This window comes from Pipistrellus hanaki (assembly GCF_964339955.1).
Source record: "Pipistrellus hanaki genome assembly, chromosome: 2".
NCBI lineage: Eukaryota > Metazoa > Chordata > Mammalia > Chiroptera > Vespertilionidae > Pipistrellus > Pipistrellus hanaki.
Window position 1 is genome coordinate 137,591,542 of NC_140504.1, and position 20,728 is coordinate 137,612,269.

At 40.1% G+C, this 20,728-nt stretch overlaps 1 protein-coding gene across 1 annotated transcript in view; it reads left to right on the forward strand.

Moving 5' to 3' along the window:
* Positions 1–4,792: 4,792 nt before the first annotated feature.
* The window catches only part of GTF2B (general transcription factor IIB), a 29,344-nt gene continuing 13,408 nt past the window's right edge, over positions 4,793–20,728 (forward strand). Inside the window, exons 1-2 of the mRNA XM_084872355.1 lie at positions 4,793–6,155; positions 12,419–12,525. Of these exons, the coding sequence (XP_084728481.1) occupies positions 6,139–6,155; positions 12,419–12,525 (124 nt within the window). The 5' untranslated portion in view covers positions 4,793–6,138. The remainder of the gene's footprint in view (positions 6,156–12,418; positions 12,526–20,728) is intronic.

Sequence of the window (20,728 nt, forward strand, 5' to 3'; positions counted from 1 at the left end):
ACCTCCTGCTTAGCTCTTGCTGCTTTTAATATTCTCTCTTTGTCCTTTGCTCTTGGAATCTTAATTATGATTTGTCTTGGTGTGGTCCTCTTTGGATTCCTCTTATTTGGAGTTCTGTGTGCTTCCTGGACTTGTAAGTCCAATTCTTTCCCCAGATGGGGGAAGTTTTCTGTCACTATTTCTTTCAGTATGTTTTCGATATCTTGCTCTCTCTCATCTTCTGGGACCCCCATGATTCTGATGTTGGATCGCTTGAAGTTGTCCCAGAGGTTTCTTACATTATCTTCAATTTTCTGGATTCTCTTGCTTTCTAGCTTCTGCAGAGGAATGTCTTCTGGCTCTTTATGTTCCAAATCTTTGACTTGAATCTTGCGATCTTCTATTCTATTTTTAGGACTCTGTATAATATTTTTTATTTCAGACAATGTATTCTTTATTTCTTGTTGATCCCTTTTCATATCCTCATAGGTCTCATTTATTTTATTGGCCTTTTCTAGGATACTCTTGAAAAACCTTATAAGTGTGGTTTTGAACTCTATATCCAGTCGCTTTTTGTCCTCCATTTCTTTCGTTTGTGATCTATTTGGTTTAGGCATTTTCGCAGGCAGCTTTTCTGATGGGGCGGAGTTTCAGGGTGGAGCCTACAGCCTTGGCTTCCGTCAGCCCCGCCCTATGCGACTCCTGAGACTCAGGGTCCTTCAGCACTTGTTGCAAGCACCTCTGAGAAAAAGGTGCCCTCGATTTTTGCCTGCTACCAAACAGTGTAGGCTCTCCCGCAATGGGCCCAAAACTGGGGTTCAGTTCAGTTGGAAGTGGAGTTGGAGATGGCGTTCAGAGCAGTCTGGAGCCCCTGTCTCCTTCCCGCCAGGGCAGTCCTACGGCACAGCCGGCCGGCCCTTCTCTGCGCACACGCAGTGTGCTTGCCGCCGGGACCTCCTTTCGCCACTTCCCCGGGGCTCCGCCTTACAGCCCAGCTCCCTATGGATGAGCCTGGGTCCCCGGGGTCTGGCGTAGAACGGGGATTCAGAGCAGTCGGGGGCCCAGCACAATCGGAGTTTTATCTCCTTTCCGCTAGGGAACGCCAGCCAGGCACTCGGCCTCCCTCCTCTCCAGCTCCGTCCTCTCCGCGCGCGCCGCGTGTCTCCGTACCTTGGGCTTTTACAGCTCCTCCGAGCCTCCTTCTGGTTTTCTCCTTGCTTCTCGTTGTAGAATTTCCAGTCAGTCGACTTTCCTGTAGTTCTGGGTAATGTCCATTTTATATTTTAGTTGTATTTTATTGAAATTGTTGCGTGCGGCTGCGGCTAGGTGCCTACCCGAGCAGCCATCTTGGATTCTCCCTCTGAAGTGAGTCTTTTGCAGACAGCATATGTAAGAGTCTTGATTTGTTATCCATTCAGCCACTATATGTCTTTTGCTCAGAGCATTTAATACATTTGCATTTAAAGTAATTTTTATAGATTTATATTTATTGCCATTTTATTATTTATATTTATTTATCCTTTCTTCCTCTTCCTCATCCTCCATTCCACCTTCTCATCCTCCCCCTACTCCTCTTTGTCCCTTTCTCCTTCCTCTTCTTCTTCTTCTTCTTCTTCTTCTTCTTCTTCTTCTTCTTCTTCTTCTTCTTCTATTTCTCCTCCTCCTCCTCCTCCTCCTCCTCCTCCTCCTCCTCCTCCTCCTCCCTATCCTCCTTCTCTTTCTTCTCTTCCTTCTTCTTCTTCTTCTTCTTCTTCTCCTCCTCCTCCTCCTCCTCCTCCTCCTCCTCCTCCTCCTCCTCCTCCTCCTTCTCCTCCTTCTCCTCCTCCTCCTTCTTGGCCCTTTAAACATTTCTTGTAACACTGGTTTGGTGGTGATTAACTTCTTTAGCTTGTTCTTGTCTGGGAAGCTCTTTATCTGTCCTTTGATTCTAAATGATAGCATTGCTGGTGGAGCAATCTTGTTGTAGATCCTGGCTTTTCATCACTTTGAATATTTCTTGCCACTCCCTTCTGGCCTGCAAAGTTTCTATTGAGAAATCAACTGACAGTCTTATGGAAGCTCCTTCTTAGGTAACTAACTTTTCTCTTGCTGCTTTTAAGATTTTCTCTTTGTCTTTAACCTTTAGCATTTTAATTATGATGTCTTGATATGGGTTTCTTTGGGTTCAGCTTGCTTGGGACTTACTGTAATTCCTGGATTTTTAAAAATATATATATTTTATTGATTTTGTACAGAGAGGAAGGGAGAGAGATAAAGAGTTAGAAACATCGATGAGAGAGTCATCGATCAGCTGCCTCTTGCACACTCCCTACTGGGGATATGCCTGCAACCAAGGTACATGCCCTTGACCAGAATCGAACCCGGGACATTTCGGTCCCCAAGCCGACGCTCTATCCATTGAGCCAAACCGGTTTCGGCACTTCCTGGATTTATATGTCTATTTCCTTTACCAGGTTAGGAAAATTTCCTGTCATTATTTTTTCCACATAGGTTTTCAATTCCTTGCTCTTTTTCTGACAACCCTATGATTTAAATGTTGGTATGCTTGAAGTTGCCCCAGAGGCTCCTTATACTATCCTAATTTTTTAAAATTCTTTTTTCTTTTTGCTGTTCTGCTGGGGTATTTCTTGCTTCTTTATCTTCCAAATCTTCATTTCTGACTGCTTCTTTTTTTTATGTTTTCTATCTCCATTTTTGTGTTTCCTACATCTTTGCTAAAGTTCTAAGTTCCTCTATTCTTCCACTAAGTTCTTGGAGCATCCTTATAAGCACTTTTTTAAACTTTTCATCTAGAAGATGGCTTGACTCCATTTTGTTTAATTCCTTTTCTGGAGTTTTGTTCTGTTCTTTCATTTGGAACACATCTCTTTGTCTTCTCATTTTGATTGCCTCCCTGTGTTTGTTTCTATGTATTAGGTAGAGCTGCTACATCTCCTGGGCTTGGTAGAGTGGCCTTATGTAGTAGGTGGCCTGTAGGATGCAGTAGTACCACCTCCCAATCACCCAAGCTGCGCACTCCAAGTGAGCCCCCATGTGGCTGTGTGTACCTCCTGTTGTAGCTGAGCCTGATTGCTGTTGGCACCTCAATGGGAAGGCCTGCCCCCCAGGCTGTAACCACACTGGAGGATCAGCTGTGCAGGACCCTTCCTGCAGAGCAGGACTTACTTCAGTGGACCTCTGGTGCTGTGCAGTCTACCCCTTAAGTGGAGGGTGTTAGGTGGTGTCACAACATGGTTTGAAGTTATCCACTCAGTGTACTGGCTCTGGGTCCTCCTAGGAGGTGAAAGCCAAGGTCATGTGCCACCTGCACCCTTTCTTTGGCCACTCGGCATGAGTTACAAATGATCTGTCAGGCTGCTACTTGTGCTAGGCTTGGAGATACCCAGGAGAGGCCAAGTGCATACCACGTCGGGGGCCACTCAGTGAGAAGTACATGGCATGCAGAGGCCAGATTCTGCTTGTTTGAGATATTTTATGAAATTTTCCAGCATGAGCCAAGACAGGCTATTCGTATGGATAAGCTGTTGGAAACAGCTTGGGTGGCCCCACAAGTTGGTTGAGGAAGGGTTTCAGGGAATCACCAGTGCACGGTGAACAGTCATAGCCAGGTTGATGGAGACTCAGATATGGTACCTGCTCGCTGGCCACGTTGGGGGAGGGCCCAGAAAAGGAACAAGGGCTCTGCCAGCACTTCTGCCTGGGAGAAAGCTGCTCCTCCAGCTCTAGCCCGGATGCCAGGCAACTTAGTTCCACATTGTGTGTCCCTAGTGATCCAGCAGTGGAATTCAGAGTAAGTGAATCCAAATAAGTCCATGTGCAGGCCCTTTAAGGGGAATGCCTGGGACTCCAGCAGCCCTCCATCTCACTCAGCCACAATCCGAGCTGGTTTTTACAGACAGAAGTCATGGGGATTTCTCTCCCTGGCTCTGGAACTCTGGGCTGGGAGCCTGATGGGACCCCTAGCTCCTCAGGAGTGACTTCCATAGCTGAAATATCCCTTCTGATTATTCATCATAAAAGGATGTGGGACCAGCCCTTTCCACCCCTCAGTCCCTCCTAATGGTCTCAATATGGCTTCTTCTGCATGTCCTTCATGGTAGGACTTCTGCTCAGCTAGATTTTAGGCAATTCTGAATGACAATTGTTCTGTAGTTTAGTTGTAAATTTGATGTAGTTACCACATTTACCTATGCCACCATCTTCACAGAACCCAACACTACTTTTAACTTGAAAAAACCCGCCCCAATAAAAGTTCCATGTTTCTGTGCCTGTGCATTGAGTGCCTGTCCCCTGATAATCATTGTGTGTTATAGCTACCAGCCGGTCAGTCATTCTGCCGGTGACTTAGGCGTTTATATATATATATATATATATATATATATATATATATATATATATATATATATATATATATAAAAGATATCCTAAGTAGGTTATGGTAGATAAGTGACTCTCAGGTGGAGCAGGTGTTAATTAACTGGTTACCCAGCTTCCTTTCTCTGGGGTTTCAACTTCTTTGATGGCTTCTTCCTTCCACAAACATTATTGAATGCCTACTGCTAGTTGGTAGGCCCTTATTCTTGATCCTCAAGAGGTGCCCAGTTGTCATCCTCCTCCTCTCCCTCTTCTCCCAAACCAAGGTGCTCTACTGTAACAACTTCCTTCCTGATTGGGATGGAGCACTCCCTAGCCCGTTTCTGGTTGTACTTGGCACTGGTGAAATGAATGGGCATTTTTGAGGTTTTCCCAAATTTTATGGGAGAACATCCCCTATTTCCCCCTCACACAATAGTACAGGCAACCCTTAAAAAAAAAAAAATCTTTATTGTTGAAAGTATTACCTATGTCCCCCTTTTTCTCCCAGTGACCCCTTATTGACCTCCCCCGCCCACCATACACACACATACCAGGCCTCCACCACCCTATTGTCTGTGTCCATGGATTATGCATACATGCATACAAGTTTTTGGTTGATCTCTTCCTACACACCCCCGCCTTTCCTCTCAGATTCATATGATCAACCTTTTGAACTACAGATTGGAAGACTGGAGAGAAAAAAATAATAATAACCCTCTCATTACCATCCTATTTCAGTTCCTAAATTCCTTTTCTTTACACCCCTTTCCTGCCTGTCTTCCCCACCTCTCAAGAAAACAATCAGTGGCATTCAAAGGGCTCCGTGGCATTTAAGCCCCATGCCCAGATGAACAAAGCAGCCACTATATTCTACGTCCTCATCCCCACAACACCCGGAGCACCCTGCTTCCTAGGATGGCCACAGAGCCAAGGGTGATTTTCAACCAAGTACAGGCAGCGTTCTTTTTACGATGGCCACTTTCACTCTTCCGACGTCAGTTCGGCTAATGAATAAATCTAGGAACCTTTTGTGGTATCTCTAAACGTTTTTGCTAAGCTCTCTCTATTTTAGCTATCTGACACATTTATAGGACACGGAGAAAAACAACACACCCACCCTGTTAGGGCCCAGGTCTCCCTGCCTGCCCGGTGCAGTGTGGCTCAGGGTTTCCTTTCTTCGCCTGCAGTCCTGAAAGGGAAGCAAGGCAGACACGGTGACTGCCCCGCGCCGAAGGAAGAAGGGGCAGCTTGCTAGCGAAGGACTGGGGCCTGAACTGACACCTGTGCGGACGGACCCAAGTGAAAGTCTCCTTTTCATTTCAAATTGTTGATGGAATCACCCCTTTAGGCAAATCAGAAGCGAAGTCCGGCCCAAGGAACTGACTTCCGGGCGGGGGAGGGGCGGCCAGCCCTTGATGGGGGATGTGGGCTTTGCCTCCAGCCCCGAGCCCGGGCTGCCTTTTGTGCTTTATCTCAGCCCAGATGTGGCGTTTCTGGGGCAGCTCGTTTGCAGAGGTCCGCGTGGAAGTTTCCTTGGGTCGTTTCGCTGATTCATCTAGCCTTACAGAGCACGTTACGGACACGGAAAAGGAAAAAATAAGGAAACGCAAAGCACGCGGCACTCTGGATCTCACTTCTCTTGGCCGCTCTCCCGACCCGTAGCCGCGCCTTATTACGCCTGCGTGGGCGCCTCGTCTATAAAAGCGGGGCGCGGCGCGTCCAGTCGCCACAGTGTCTTCCTGTTGTCTGTCCGTCAGGCAGTGCGGGCTTGTTGTTTCGCCAGGAATCCCTGTGGCCGTGAAGATGGCGTCTACCAGCCGGTCAGTACGCGCGCCGGATCCGGGCGAGTGGAGGGCGGGCGGCGGGCGCCCGGCGGCCGCGGGGCTCCCGCGCCGAGCGGGGCGCCCAGGGGCTGCGGGCGGCGGCGGCGGCGGCCCTGGCCGGCCGGCCGGACAAAGGCGCTTCCCTGCGACGCGGCTGTCAGGGGCGTCGCTGGGGCTGCCGAGCCGTCGACGCTCCCACCCCGGGGTCTTAGATGGCCACCTCACCCAAGCTCCACCCTGGAGGGGCTCCTGTGTCCGCTGACCCTAGTCTCTCTCCTTCGGCTGATAATGCAAACGTTTTTTTTTGTTGTTGTTGCTTTTTCCCTTCCTTGGTCCTTTTTTTTTTTTTTTTTTTTTTTTTTCTTCTTCGCTTGTTTTTCCACCTACCGAGCGGCCATGAGTCCTCCCTTCCAAAGAGCTGGAGAGGGTTAGTTCCAGGCCCCCATCCGGCTGACAGCTGGAAAGTTAGGGACGTCAGTATTGGTGAGCCTGATGGAGACTGATTACATCCCAGAGGCCCCCTGAATGGAGGTGAAGGCATTTCTGAAGATACGTTCCCCCCTTCTTAAGAGATTTCTTTACAAATGTCTTCTGTATACTTTCCTGAAGAAAATCTTGCCCGCAGAAAAATTATTTACAAATGCTGGGAAGTCACTCGAATGCATTTTTAAAATGCAGTGTGCCCACATGTACAGGAAATGCATGTAGTGCCTGTAGAGACAGCTTTTAATCCTGTGACCTGAAAAAAAGGCTTGCAGGCCTTAATTATATCTCTCGTTACCACCATGAGGTAGATACTAGTGTTTTTGCATTAGTGTAAACTGAGTCATGCCATTGCTGGCTTTTCCAAGTTGAGTGTTAGAACAGGCTGTAGTAAGGCATGTATCTATTTCTTGTTAGCACACAGTTGGCTTTTAGTTAATTCATAATATATTAAAAGTAATTAAGTTCTATAATTTCTGGTAGGCAACTTTGGCATAAATTTTTGAATCTGAAGTAATCTGTGGAATTAAGTTCCCAATGAAAGCCATTATCATAAATGATAAGCTGGAGAAGCCCCGACCCTTTTTTATGTTACTGTATTTTTATTTATTTATTTTTTTAATGGGGAACAGTGAGGCAGCTTTAGCTAATGGCCTATTTGGCAATAATTCTTAAAGTCATTGACACTCTTGTTTACGGATTCTAATTCTGTGATTGAGTGTTCAGTCATAGGGCGTGGCTCTGTCAGGTAAGGCTTACTTGTAAGTAAATGGGAGACTTCAGCTTCCCAAAGACACCTAAACACAGCGTATGGTCTCTCCTGGCAGTAGATTTGAAAGGTGCATGTGGGCGTATTTGGACGTATAAGAACAGGAAAATGTATTTATATGAAATGTTACAGTATCAGTCTAGTAAATTCACTTGTTAAATTCCTTACCCAAAAAGTACACTTTACTTTGTATGAAATGTTACAGTATCAGTCTAGTAAATTCACTTGATAAATTCCTTACCCAAAAGGTACACTTTACTTTGTATGCCTTGTTAAAAAAATTTTTTCAAAATATTTTTTTTCTAAACATGTCCAGCTCTATGTGTTATTGAATTGTTCAGCTTTTGAATTTTTCTTCCAGTGAGAACAAAGGTAAATGCTAGTATTTCTACCTTTTCCCTATTTTTAACTTGAAGATACACAGTAACTAGGCTATGAAACTGCCTGATGTTTTCACAGAGAAGAGCACAAATGTTCTTTCTGAGTTCAAACTTAAGCTCCACCACTCTGTGATTTCAGGCAAATCATTCTCTGGGCATAATCTTTAAATGGAGATAATGCCTATCTTCAGGGTGGTTTTGAAGATTAATAATGTATGTATAGCACTAGATCCACAGTAGGCACCCAGTAAGTTATAGCTATAAAACGAGTTTGGCTTCTTAGGTAGTCGCAATTGCTTTAGTATTAGGGGTGATTGTTTACTACATTCCTTTCCTACTGTTTTTCCCCTTACTTCTCCTACAATCCGACTCTTGTAGTTTATCCTTTGTATTGCTCTTGAGGAAATTTGATTAAAAGTTGAGTAACATGATTTTATTTTGGGTAGATAACACATTACACATAGTAAAAAGGCAAGAAAAGTGAAAAGTAGTCTGCCTTCTTCCCTAGCTTCCAGCCATCTAATTCTTCCCTAAAGCATTCCTTGTAACAGTTTCATGCTTTCCAGTGAGTCTCTGCTTTAGCAAATAATATGCACACTAGAGACCCAGTGTACCAATTTACACACGGGTTGGGATTTGTGCATGGGCCAGGCCTGGCTGGCCACGGGGAGGGGCCCCGGGCAGGAGGTTAGTGGGCCAGCCCTACCCTCTGGTCGAACTTCTGGTTAAGGGGACAATTTGCATATTACCCTTTTATTATATAGGATAGTTATAAGCCCTCCCATCACCCCCTGAAAAGGAGTCTAATGTAAACACTGTGCCTTGCTTTTTATCTTTTTTATGAAATTGGTGCACACGTTTTAAGTGCACAGCTCAATTAATAAGTGAGCCTATACACAGAGCTACCACCCAGGTCAAGACATCAAATACCACTAGCACCCTGGAAGCCTCCTTTGTGCCCATAGTCATTACCACATCCTGGACATATTCCTAGAAAAATATAATCTTCCAAAACTCAATCAGGAAGAATCTAAAAATCTCAATAAACCAGTGACTTGGGAAGAAATTGAAACAGTCATCAAAAAGCTTCCAGCAAACAAAAGCCCAGGGCCAGATGGCTTCACAGGAGAGTTTTACCAAACATTCAAGGAAGAACTAAAAACTATCCTCCTCAGACTATTCCAAAAAATCCAAGAGGAAGGAACACTTCCAAATTCCTTCTATGAAGCCAGCATCACCCTAATACTAAAACCAGATAAAGACAACTCAATGAAAGAGAATTACAGGCCAGTATCCCTCATGAACATGGATGCCAAAATCCTCAACAAAATTCTAGCAAATCGACTCCAGAAGAACGTCACAAAGATCATACACCACGACCAAGTAGGATTTATTCCAGGAATGCAAGGATGGTACAATATCCACAAATCATAGTCATTACCACATCCTGATTTCTGACACCATAGATGTGTTTTGCCCACTTTAAGGTTTATGTAAATGGCATACATATGTGTTCATGAGTAGTTTTTTTAATCAGCATTTTGATATTCATGTTATTGCATATAAGTGTAGTTCATACTTTTCTCACTTTTGTATAGAATTCATCTTTTTGAAGTAAGCATATCTTTGTGATGTTTCCATATCATATACATATATATGGTTATATAGATAGATACAAACACATACTGCATGATATTCCTTTTTAAGAGTGAAAAATACATCAGTTCTTGGTGTGATGTGTGCCACCTGACTGTCCATATTATGCATTTGTAATTAGTTACTCTGCTAACATTTTCCTTTATTTCAAAATAATTTTTCATAATTTTTGCTTTTTTAATATTTTATTTGTCATAATTTATGAAAGTATTTTTCTATAGGAATTTTTGGAATTGCATGAATGTAAAATGAACCCATCTCCCATTTTTTTTCATGAAAAGATTTCAACACATGTTCTGGTTACCTTGATTATATAAATTTTGGGAATGTGGATTATATTATCAATTTTTCAGTGGGAATTGCCTTCTGTGTTGAGAGTTAACATTCTAAACTGTATTATATGATAACTTTATCCAAAACCAGGAATACCTTTTTACATGGGTAATATCTTTTGGATGCATATTTGTGTTGCTATAACATAAACTTTTATTATATTACTTCAAGTTCAATTTTTTTCATAATTAAACATTAGCTTTATTCCACATAATACAGAAAACATTCTCAGAATAACAATACCTATTCTATGTCTAACATAAGTACTTAACAATGTTAATAGTTCTTATTTAGGCCCTCATTAAGTTCTATGTGCAAAGTTGTCTCATCACACTGATGTCTTTTTACATTGATGTCTTTCCTGTCATATTGGAAGTATAAAACTTAGTCTCCAGTAAACTCAAAACAAAGGGCTCATAGGAATGATATTCCTTGAATTCTAACAGTTTATGGTCTTTTCATTGAAAGCCAGCTTTGCTGGATGTAGAATGTCTGCATCATGATTGGTTCTTTTAAAAATACATATATTTTTAATGATTTCAGAGAGGAGGGGACAGGAAGAGAGATAGAAACATGAGTGAGAGTGAATCATTGGTTGGCTACACGCCCTCTACTAGGGATAAAGCCTGCATCCGGGCATGACCAGGAATCCAACCATGACCTCCTAGTTCATAGGTCAATGCTCAACCACTGAGCCATGCTGGCTAGGCGGTTCTTTTTCTTTTATATCTGTATTGTAATTCAGCATTTTATTTATTTATTTATTTATTTTTTTATGGCATAAGGTTTTCCTGTCACAAGTGAACTTTTAAAGACAACTTATTTTCAGTCATACTAAACATTTGTGAGTATGAGGTCATATCCCCAGAAATAATTACAAAATTTGTGTTAAATATCATGGTTGCTTTTTAAAACTGGTCATTTAAAGCTGTTGTGTCTTTCCCAAACTGCTTTATTTTAAAAATAAAATAATTGAGAAAATTATTAATATCAGAAATAGATTAAAAAGTATCTTTTAAACTATGTCTTGATTGCCAATAAACTAATTCGAGACTAAATGACATCATCATGTTTTAAGTAAAGCAGAGCCACATCTACTGCCCTCATTTATATTACTATTTGAGGCCCAGTGCATGAATTCATGCACCAGTGGGGTCCTTTGGCCTGGCCTGTGGGATCGGGCTGAAACCAGCTCTCTGACATCCCCCAAGGGGTCCTGGATTGCGAGAGGGTGCAGGCCAGGCCGAGGGACCCCATCAGTGCATGATGGGGGCTGGGGAGGGGCTGCGGGAAGGCTCCAGGGTGTGTCTGGCCCATCTTGCTCAGTCCCAATTGGTCGGACCTTAGCAGCAAGCTAACCTACCAGTTGGAGTGTCTGCCCCTTGGTGGTTAGTGAATATCATAACAAGCGGTTAAGCGGCTTTAGCATATCGTTAACATATTACACTTTGGTTGGTTGAACGGCCAACCGGTCAATTGGACACTTAGCATATTACGCTTTTATTGTATAGGACTAGCCGTTTGGTGCATGAAATTCATGTGGGGGGGAGGGGTAAGGGGCTCAGCCTGGCCTGCACCCTCTCGCAGTCTAGGACCAGTCAGACATCCCCCTTGCAATCTGGGACCACTGGCTCCTAACTGCTCACGTTCCTGCCTTCCTTGATTGCCCCTAACCACTACCTGCCTGCCTGATCATCCCTAACCAGTCTGCCTGATGCCCCTAACTGCCTCTGCCTTGGCCTCCGCCACTGCGACTTTGTCCAGAAGGATATCCAGAATGATGGTTAGGCTGTCTGGTTTAATTAGCATATTACACTTTTATTATTATAGATAGGACTAGGTTTAGAATACTATTCTAAATCTACCATCATGGTAAATAACAAGTAGAAAAATTTATTCTCTGACCAGAAAAATAAGTGGCAGGGGGCACACACTGAATGTAACTGTTACAGGTTATTATGGTAGCTAGTCATTTCAATGCTAATCAAAATTTTTTTTAAAACTTGGTCACCTGTTGCCAAAACCGGTTTGGCTCAGTGGTAGAGCGTCGGTCTGCAGACTGAAAGGTCCTGGGTTCGATTCCGGTCAAGGGCATGTACCTTGGTTGCGGGCACATCCCCGGTAGGGGGTGTGCAAGAGTTAACTGGCCGATGTTTCTCTCTCATCGACGTTTCTAGCTCTCTATCTCTCTCCCTTCCTCTCTGTAAAAAATCAATAAAATATATTAAAAAACAAAACAAAAACAAAAAAACTTGGTCACCTGTTATGAGAAAAAAACAATTGTCTTCTATTTAAAGTTTTTAATGCTTTTTGTGTCTTCAAACTAGTAACGTCTTATAAAAAATAATTCCAATGGAATCTATCTGTTAATAACTAGCTAGAATTTAAAGTAACTTAATTGAGGTGTTTACTTCAGAAATTTAGTTTAAATGTATTATAAATATATGTTAGAAAAGTGTTAAAAATCCTCCTCCCACCCTAAGAAGACTACTTTGTTACATGGTGGTTGGGAGGATTGGTGTTTCTCACATATGTTTCACACATTGATGTTTCTCTCTTTCTCTCTCCCTTTATGTCTTCAGGTGAGAATTTAAAAAGAAAACAAAAAACCTTTTTTTTTCTTCCCCCCTTTCATTTAGTTTGGATGCTCTCCCAAGAGTCTCATGTCCAAACCATCCTGATTCGATTTTAGTGGAGGACTATAGAGCTGGTGATATGATCTGTCCTGAATGTGGCCTGGTTGTAGGTAAGCAGTTACTATAGTTTTAACTAATATCACTGTTTTGGATACTTGTCTTGTGTGTGTTTGCCAAACTGTCTTTTAGTGAATACATTTTGACTTTAAATAATTCATATTTTATTCATAATTATTATGAAACACTAAAAAAAATTAGAAAAAAATCAAGTAAAATCATTTAGAGATACCATATTTTATTGTCAGTTCAGATGCATATGTTTTATTTTTTATTTTTTTTGAATAATTTAGAAAGGTTTTAATTGGAAATAAAAGGAATATCTTCTAAGCATATAGATGATATTTGTCCTGATTTTTATTTTTATTTTGCAGTACTATTTTTCTCTCTCCCAAATTACAGTCAGGTCTGAATTGCTTTAGTTTTTGCAGTTTCATGCAGAATACAAAAGATATGGAAAAATAGCTCTAGATATTTATCAAGATAAAAAAATATTTTATTTTTAGTTCTTTTTATTTGGATATAATAACATTGCTCCTCACCAGGAACCCTTACATTAGCGAAGCCAAAATATTACTGTGAAGCCTTTACAAATATCAGAAAATGAATATAAATGTAAATAAAATATTTGAATGTATGTGGGGAAGTTTACCACTGGCAATTAGAGGAACAGGATGGTGGGAAAGTGAGAGAAACTCCAATGTGCAAATTACTGCCCTTGCCAATGGGAATGAAAATAGGATTGAAGGGATTATTGTCAGAAAATTAAATGAGTTATCACATATAAAGAAGTAAAACAATGCCCATTATATAGAAAGCTCTTTATATGTAACTACCACGGGTTATTTTGAAGGAGCCCCTCTGCTGCAAAACTCAAGAGCCTACATACCAGTCCTCCCCCGCTTTTTTTGTAAATAATTTTTTATTGTTATTACATATGTTCCTTCCCCCCCCCTGACCCCCCCCCCCCATAGGTCTCCTCCGGCCCCCCTCCCCCCAGACTTTCAGCACCCTATTGTCTGTGTCCATGAGTTGTGCATATATGCATACAAGTTATGCATATATGCCCCTAACTGCCTTTGCCTTGGCCTCCACCACTGTGACTTTGTCCAGAAGGATATCCAGAATGATGGTTAGGTTGTCTCACCTGCCCTTCCCCGCCTTCTGAGATTCCACACACTGTTCCATGCTTCCATGTCTCTGGATCAACTCCGTTCATTAGTTTATTACTTAAGATTCCACATATGAGTGTAATACTTGACTGACTTAATCTCACTTAGCATGATACTCTCACTTCCCTCCATGCTGTCTCAAAGGGTAAAAGATTCTTCTTTTTCACTGCTGCATAGAATTCTATGGTATAAATGTACCACAGCTTTTTTGTCCACTCATCTACTGATGGGCACTTGGGCTGTTTCCAGATCTTTTGTAAATTGTGCTGCTATGAGCATAGGGGTGCATACATTCTTTCTGATTGGTGCTTTGGAAATTTCAGGACATATTCCTAGAAGTAGGATCACTGGGTCAAATGGCAATTCCATATTTAATTTTTTGAGGAAACTCCTTTCTCTTTTCCATAATGGTTGTACAGGTCTGCATTCCCATCAGCACTAGGGTTCTCTTTTCTCCACATCCTTTCCAGCACTTGTCGTTTGTTCATTTGTTGATGGTAGCCATTCTGACAGGGGTGAGATGGTAAATTGTCATTTTGCATCTCTCTGGTGATTAGTGACTTTAAGCACTTTTCATACGTCTCTTGGCCATCTGTATGTCCTCTTTGGAGAAGTGTCTATTTAGGTCCTTTCTCATTTTTTAATTGGATTGTTTGTCTTCCTTTTGAGTTCCTTAATATATTTTGGATGTTAACCCTTCATCAGATGTATCATTGCTAAATATGTTCTCCCATACAGTGAGCTGTCTTTTCGTTTTGTTGATGGTTTCATTTGCTATGCAGAGCTTTTAGTTTGATGTAGTCCCGTTTATTTTCTTCTTAATTTTCTTTGGCTTAGGAGATGTATCAGTAAACATATTGCTATGAGAGCTGTCTGAAATTTTGCTGCCTATCGTTTCACATCTTACATTTAAACTCTTTATCCATTTTGAGTTTATTCTTCTGTATGGTTTAAGTTGGTGGTCTAGTTTCATTATTTTTTGCTTTTATCTGTCCAGTTTTCCCAACACTATTTATTGAAGACACTCTCTTGACTTCATTGCATGCTCTTACCTCCTTTGTCAAATATTAATTGAGCATAATGGCCTGGGTAGAGTTCTGGGTTCTCTGTTCTGTTCCATTGGTCTATATGCCTGTTCTTATGTCAATACCAAGCTGTTTTGATTATGGTAGCTTTGTAGTATAACTTGAAATCTGGTATTGTGATTTGTCCAACTTTGCTTTTCTTTTTCAAAATTGCTGCAGCTACTCGGGGTCTTTTTTTATTCCATATAAATTTTTAGAGTAATGGATCTAACTGTGAAATATGCCGTTGGTATATTAATAGGGATTACATTGAATCTGTAGATTGCCTTGGGTAGTATAGACACTTTAATGATATTGATTCTACCAATCCAAGAACACAGTATAATCTTCCACTTATTTGTATCTTCTTCTGTCTCTGTGTTCAATATCCTGAAGTTTTCCCAGGTGCATACGTTTTATAATGTTGGATAGGAGGGAATATTAATTTGAAAGTTAATCCAAAAAAGGGCCCCCAGTTTCCTGAGTTCTTAGTCTTTAAATATTTGATGGGGCATTGAGGATAGCAGGATAACACCCATGTAATATAACTTTTGTGGCTTTAATTTATTTCAGAGCATAAAAGTATATCTGTGTTGAATCTTATCCAAGGCTTTTTGGTAAACAAAAAAGATTTGTGTAATTTTCATTTCCTATGGAATGATTTAATTATACTTTTTCTAGTGTGAAATTGTCATTGCTAAAAATATTTCTTAAAACTTCACTTTTATTTCTTTGCTTACTAATCTAGAAATACAGCAAAACTGATAGAAATGGTCTATTTAAAAATTATTTTGCCCAGCCAGTGTGGCTCAGTTGGTTAAGTGTTGTTGTCCCATGCAACAGGAGGTCGAGAATTTGATTTCTGGTCAGGATACATGCTCAGGTTGGGAGCTCAATCCTCAGTAGGGGGCAAGCAGGAGCCAGTGATCGATGCTTCTCTCTCAACCATACTTCTATCTCTCTCTCCCTCTCCCTTCTTCTCTCTGAAATCAATAAAAACATTTAAATATATAAAAACCTAATATGCATATTGTCCCTGAGGGAGTTAGACCGGGAGACAAATCACTCACTATGAAATACATTGACCATCAGGAGGCAGCCTGGAATGAAGGAAGGCCCTGGCCAGCAGCTGGAAGGCCCTGATTGGCCTTATCGCAGGTCAGGCCTAGGAACCCTACCTGTGCACATATTTCATGGCCTGGGCCTCTAGTATTTTTATGAAAAGTATTATGATATGGTTGCAGCCATGCCTTAGTCGTTTGAAAATGCTAGGATTGTGGGAAGTATAACAGATACATTGGTGTTGATGTACTGTGGATGTGTTTATTGGAGGACATCTGTAGTCATCTAAGTAGGCTGGTTTTCTCAGACCTCCAGTGGGAATTTGAAATCATACAGAGCTGCTAATAAGAATTGAAATCCATTTGCATTGTATTATACTCAGTAATAAATATTTTTAACAGCTAGTTCACTTTACAGTAGGCACTGTTCTAAATGATTTACATGTTCACTCAGTTTAACCTCAGAGAAATATGTGAAGTGAATACTCCTCACATTATCTTTATTTTGGAGGTTAGGAAACTGAACTTTAGGTAATCTGGCAGTCTTGCTCCTCTGTCTGCATGGAAGCCAAATATCTATCTTACATAATAAAATGAGTTCAAGTGGAGATTGGCACACTATGACCCACTGCCTGTTTATATATGGCCTGTATGCTAAGAATGGCATTTTTAAATGGTTGAAAAAAATCAAGAGGATAATATTTTGGGGCACATGAAAATAATCAAATTCTTATTTTTAGCGTCGATAAAGTTTTACTGGAGCACTGCCACAATCATTTGTTTACGTATTGACTATTGCTGTTTTCATAATACAACAGCAGAATTTAGTAGTTGTAATAGAAACCATATGTCTTGCTCTCATCACTCTGTACTGCTGCTCAGTGCACTACAAATCCCAGCTGATAGTTAAAATCCCACAGCATTTTTTAGTAACGAGCATATCTCCATACTGCAACATTTTATTTATTTGTTTTGTTATCATTGCATTCTCATCATATCAAAACAAACAACAAACAATGAACTTGAATGTCATGCTTTTAAGGCCCGATGTAGTATGAGTTATTTTGTTATTGAGTTAGATGGTGAAGCTATGATATTTTAGCTCTGCTAAAAGAATGCAGTAAACATTTAGATTATCAGACAAAACACTGTCACAGTTTTCCAACTGATGAAAACAATGGTCAGAAAATTTAGAAAATGTAAAGTGGAATATCTCATCACATCAGAATTTCTTCACAAAAATAAAAGAATGAAAATAAGGCTGCGGCTAAAGTTTCTGAGTGGCTCATTTGTAGGCCAAGCAGGGAAAGTCATTTACCGATGATAAGTTAATTCATGTGTGATTGCAACAGCTGAATAAATGTGTCCAGAGAAAAACTTGTTTATTAAGACTATTAGCCTTTCAGTGAGAACAGTTGTTTGAAGAGTTGAGGACATTAGGATCAACATCAATACTCAAAATATATTTAAAGTATTTTTCCTAGACTCTTGATGACTAGACAGATGTTACTAATGTTGAGTTTATTCAAGGAGTCAGTGCAGAGTTTGAAACTGCATGGAACATCCTTAGGAGAAAATATTTTCAAAGAAGTTGCCAGAATATTGATTAGTATAACCTGAAGTGGAATCTTCTAAAATGTATTCTAACTGATGGTGGTGAAAAAAAAAAAGTGTGGAACAGAAGACTTATTTGCAAAGTGTAAAACTGTAAGACTTTTACAAACCTGTAAGTTATTCATTGTATTTTTAGTCACCAGATTCATTGTGGAAAAAGTTTGAATCTATCGTGTATTATTACTGATACAGTAGTGTCAGTAGTGGACTTCATTCAATTTCATGGGCAGTTCTACCACACAGTAATTTGTTAGTTTAGTAGTGGAAAAGTTACCTTGTAATTTTTTTAGCTTAGGGCCAAGATTGAAATTTTTCTGAACCAGTATTGCCTTCAACAACTATTAAACACTGAATGGCTTTGGTAATTAACTATGCTGCAGACTTGCTAATATTTCTTAATGAATTCAACCTACAATCACAAGGCAAAACAGTGCCTATATGTTAAACACTGTGAATTTGACAGCAACTAACATCTGAATCATAAGTAATGTTTAATTGCTTTATTTAGTATTTTATATACTTTCATTGATGTCAGAAGTTAAAACAAGAACTAAGATCTTCATTCCCAAACAGATCTGCAGCAGATATACAGGGTGTTCCCAAAAAATGTATGTACAGTATGACAGCTGATAGCTCAATTTTGAAAATGAAATGTATATTAATAAAATTGCCTTTAATTATTCAAAGTGTATGTATATATATGTTTTGGGTCACCCTGTATTGCCAGGCTCAAACTATATTTTCACTAGTGTTTTTCAGATGTGGATACAAAAGCAAAGGAAATTTTCATCTTTTGAAATCGGTTTAATTGTGCATCCCTTCCTGGACTGTGAGAGGGGGCAGGCCAGGCTAAGGGACCCCCCTCCTAACCCCCTCAGTGCACAAACTTCCATGCACCAGGCCTCTAGTCTATAATAACAAAATGGTAATATGCTAATTAAACCGGACATCCTTCCAGACAAGCTGGGGCCGGGGAGAAGCCGCCCAGGTCCTTCCTGGGTGCCTGCCAGTGGGACCGGATCGAAAGCCAGTGCCGGCACCTAGGGGAGGGAAGGTCTATTCTTGCATGAATTTTTGTGCATTGGGCCTCTAGTATTAATAATAAATTTAGATTGTAGCATATAATTAGATTTGCATTATCTTGCTGGTTTAAAGGCATGTGCTCTTTCTTGACAGCTAAATTCAAGTCTTTCTTACGCTATGGAGACAGAGGAGAAATTAAGCTAAGCAACTCTTCTGCAATCCACTTAAATAAGTGGCTTTTTTCTTATTTAAGATACTGATGTTCATAGGAATTTAAGTCCAGACATGTAACATTATCATCTGTTAAATGACCTTATAATAATGGCTTGATTGTACTTGCCATAGAAGTTTATTTTCTAAAAAATTTAAGATTACATCATATTTATTGAATAATCAACAGACAAGTTTAGAGACTGAAACTCTCAGAATTATTTTTTTAAAACTGTAGTTAATGTTTAACTTGTGCTTGAAACTTATGATAGCTTCTCTTAATTTCATATTCAAGGCTAGATACCACTCAGTTGTCATTTTCAAAGCCATATATTATGCAGATGAGTTGGAAAGGAGAAATAATTTTTAAAATGAAATAATTCATAATATAAAAATTATATTTATCTTATATGATATATACTATCTTTTCTCCAGCCTTTACTAACACTTTCTCACTTTCCTTCAAACCTGCATTCATAGTCTCCTTGAAGCCCACCATTCAGTTACAAAACCAGTGCCACATGTTTTTAGGATTTTCTTAAAGCAGTATCATACTTTGAGGAAATCATTTCTGTTTCAATTACATGACAAACTCAGAACTTTGTGGCTTATAGCAACCATTTTATTTTACTCATGATTTCACAGGAAGGACTCATCTGGGGCATTGTTTCCACATGGCACAGGCTACACCTGGAGGTTCCACTTCCATGATGGTTTCTTCACCTGCATTTCTTGGCCTCCTCACATGGGTCTGTCATTGTCAGGGCAGTGGTCAGCAAACTCATTAGTCATCAGAGCCAAATATCAACAGTACAATGATTGAAATTTCTTTTGAGAGCCAAATTTTTAAAACTTAAACTTTTTCTAATGCCACTTCAAAATAGACTTGCCCAGGCCCTGGTATTTTGTGGACGAGCCACATTCAAGGGGACAAAGAGCTGCATGTGGCTTGAGAGCCAGTTTGCCGACCATAGGTCTCGGACTTCTCTGTGGTTGTGTCAGTGTAGTCATATTTCATACATGGTGGTTGGTTTCTAAGACTAATATCCCAAGAGCAAGTGTTTTATACTTGGGTAGTTAAGTGATCATAAGGAATATGATCACTTTTGTATTCTATTAGTCAAAGTAGTTCTAGGTCCCACCTAGATTGGAAGGGGTGGAGAAATAGGCTTCATATCAGTGTGAGAGGGACAAGGTCATGTTACAGAAGAGCATGTGAATGGGAGATACTGCTGCTGTCTTTGGAAAATACTACACATTTAATGTCTTTTGTTTCCCTTCTATCCCAATATTTCAATGGCTGTGTAGTAGTTAGTATATCCTGTAACTTAGGCCTTTACAATTTTTGTAGCTATTTTTAACACTATTTAACAAGTAATCATTTTACTTTCCTCTTTTATTTGCATTATAGGATTTTAATTTTAAACATATGAAGTATTATGATTTGTGATTGGCTGTCTCACCTTATCAGTAATCCTTAAGATATTGGTAGTGACCTCTAAAATAGGGCCAGTTTTTAAAGCAAAGCTTTGTCATTGGCTCTAACAGCACTTTATATTTTCTGTCCCCCCCGCCCCCCAAATCCTAACAGTTTAATTGTGTAGCATTAAAAGATGAGCACTAGGTGTCACTATAATCATATTTAGATAATCAATTTATATATAAATTTTACTTTGTACATTGTTTATATATTGGCAAAGTATTAATTTAGTAACTGTTGTAATAGCTATTAAAACATGAAGTTGGTTATCATAACTTTTATAAGTAGGATTTCACAACAAGAGATTGTTTAGAACTACTTGTATCATTTCTAGTTAAAGCCACTTTTGTGAAACCATTTGAAATTGCTTTTAAGAGCAATTAAAGAAAATACTGGTAACTAGTTTAGAGTTGAAAGAGAAAATGAGTCAATTTGATCTCTTCTCCTAGGCTCATTTTGAGTGTTGTTTATATCAGTGAATCTGAAACATGAATTATGAACATTCACTAAGAATCAGCTGAGACTAATCATGTCAAGTTCACTGCCTATCAGGTTGTTGATATACACTGAGTGGCAAGATTATTATCTCTGAATGCATAATAATCTGGCCACTCAGTATGTATATAATATAT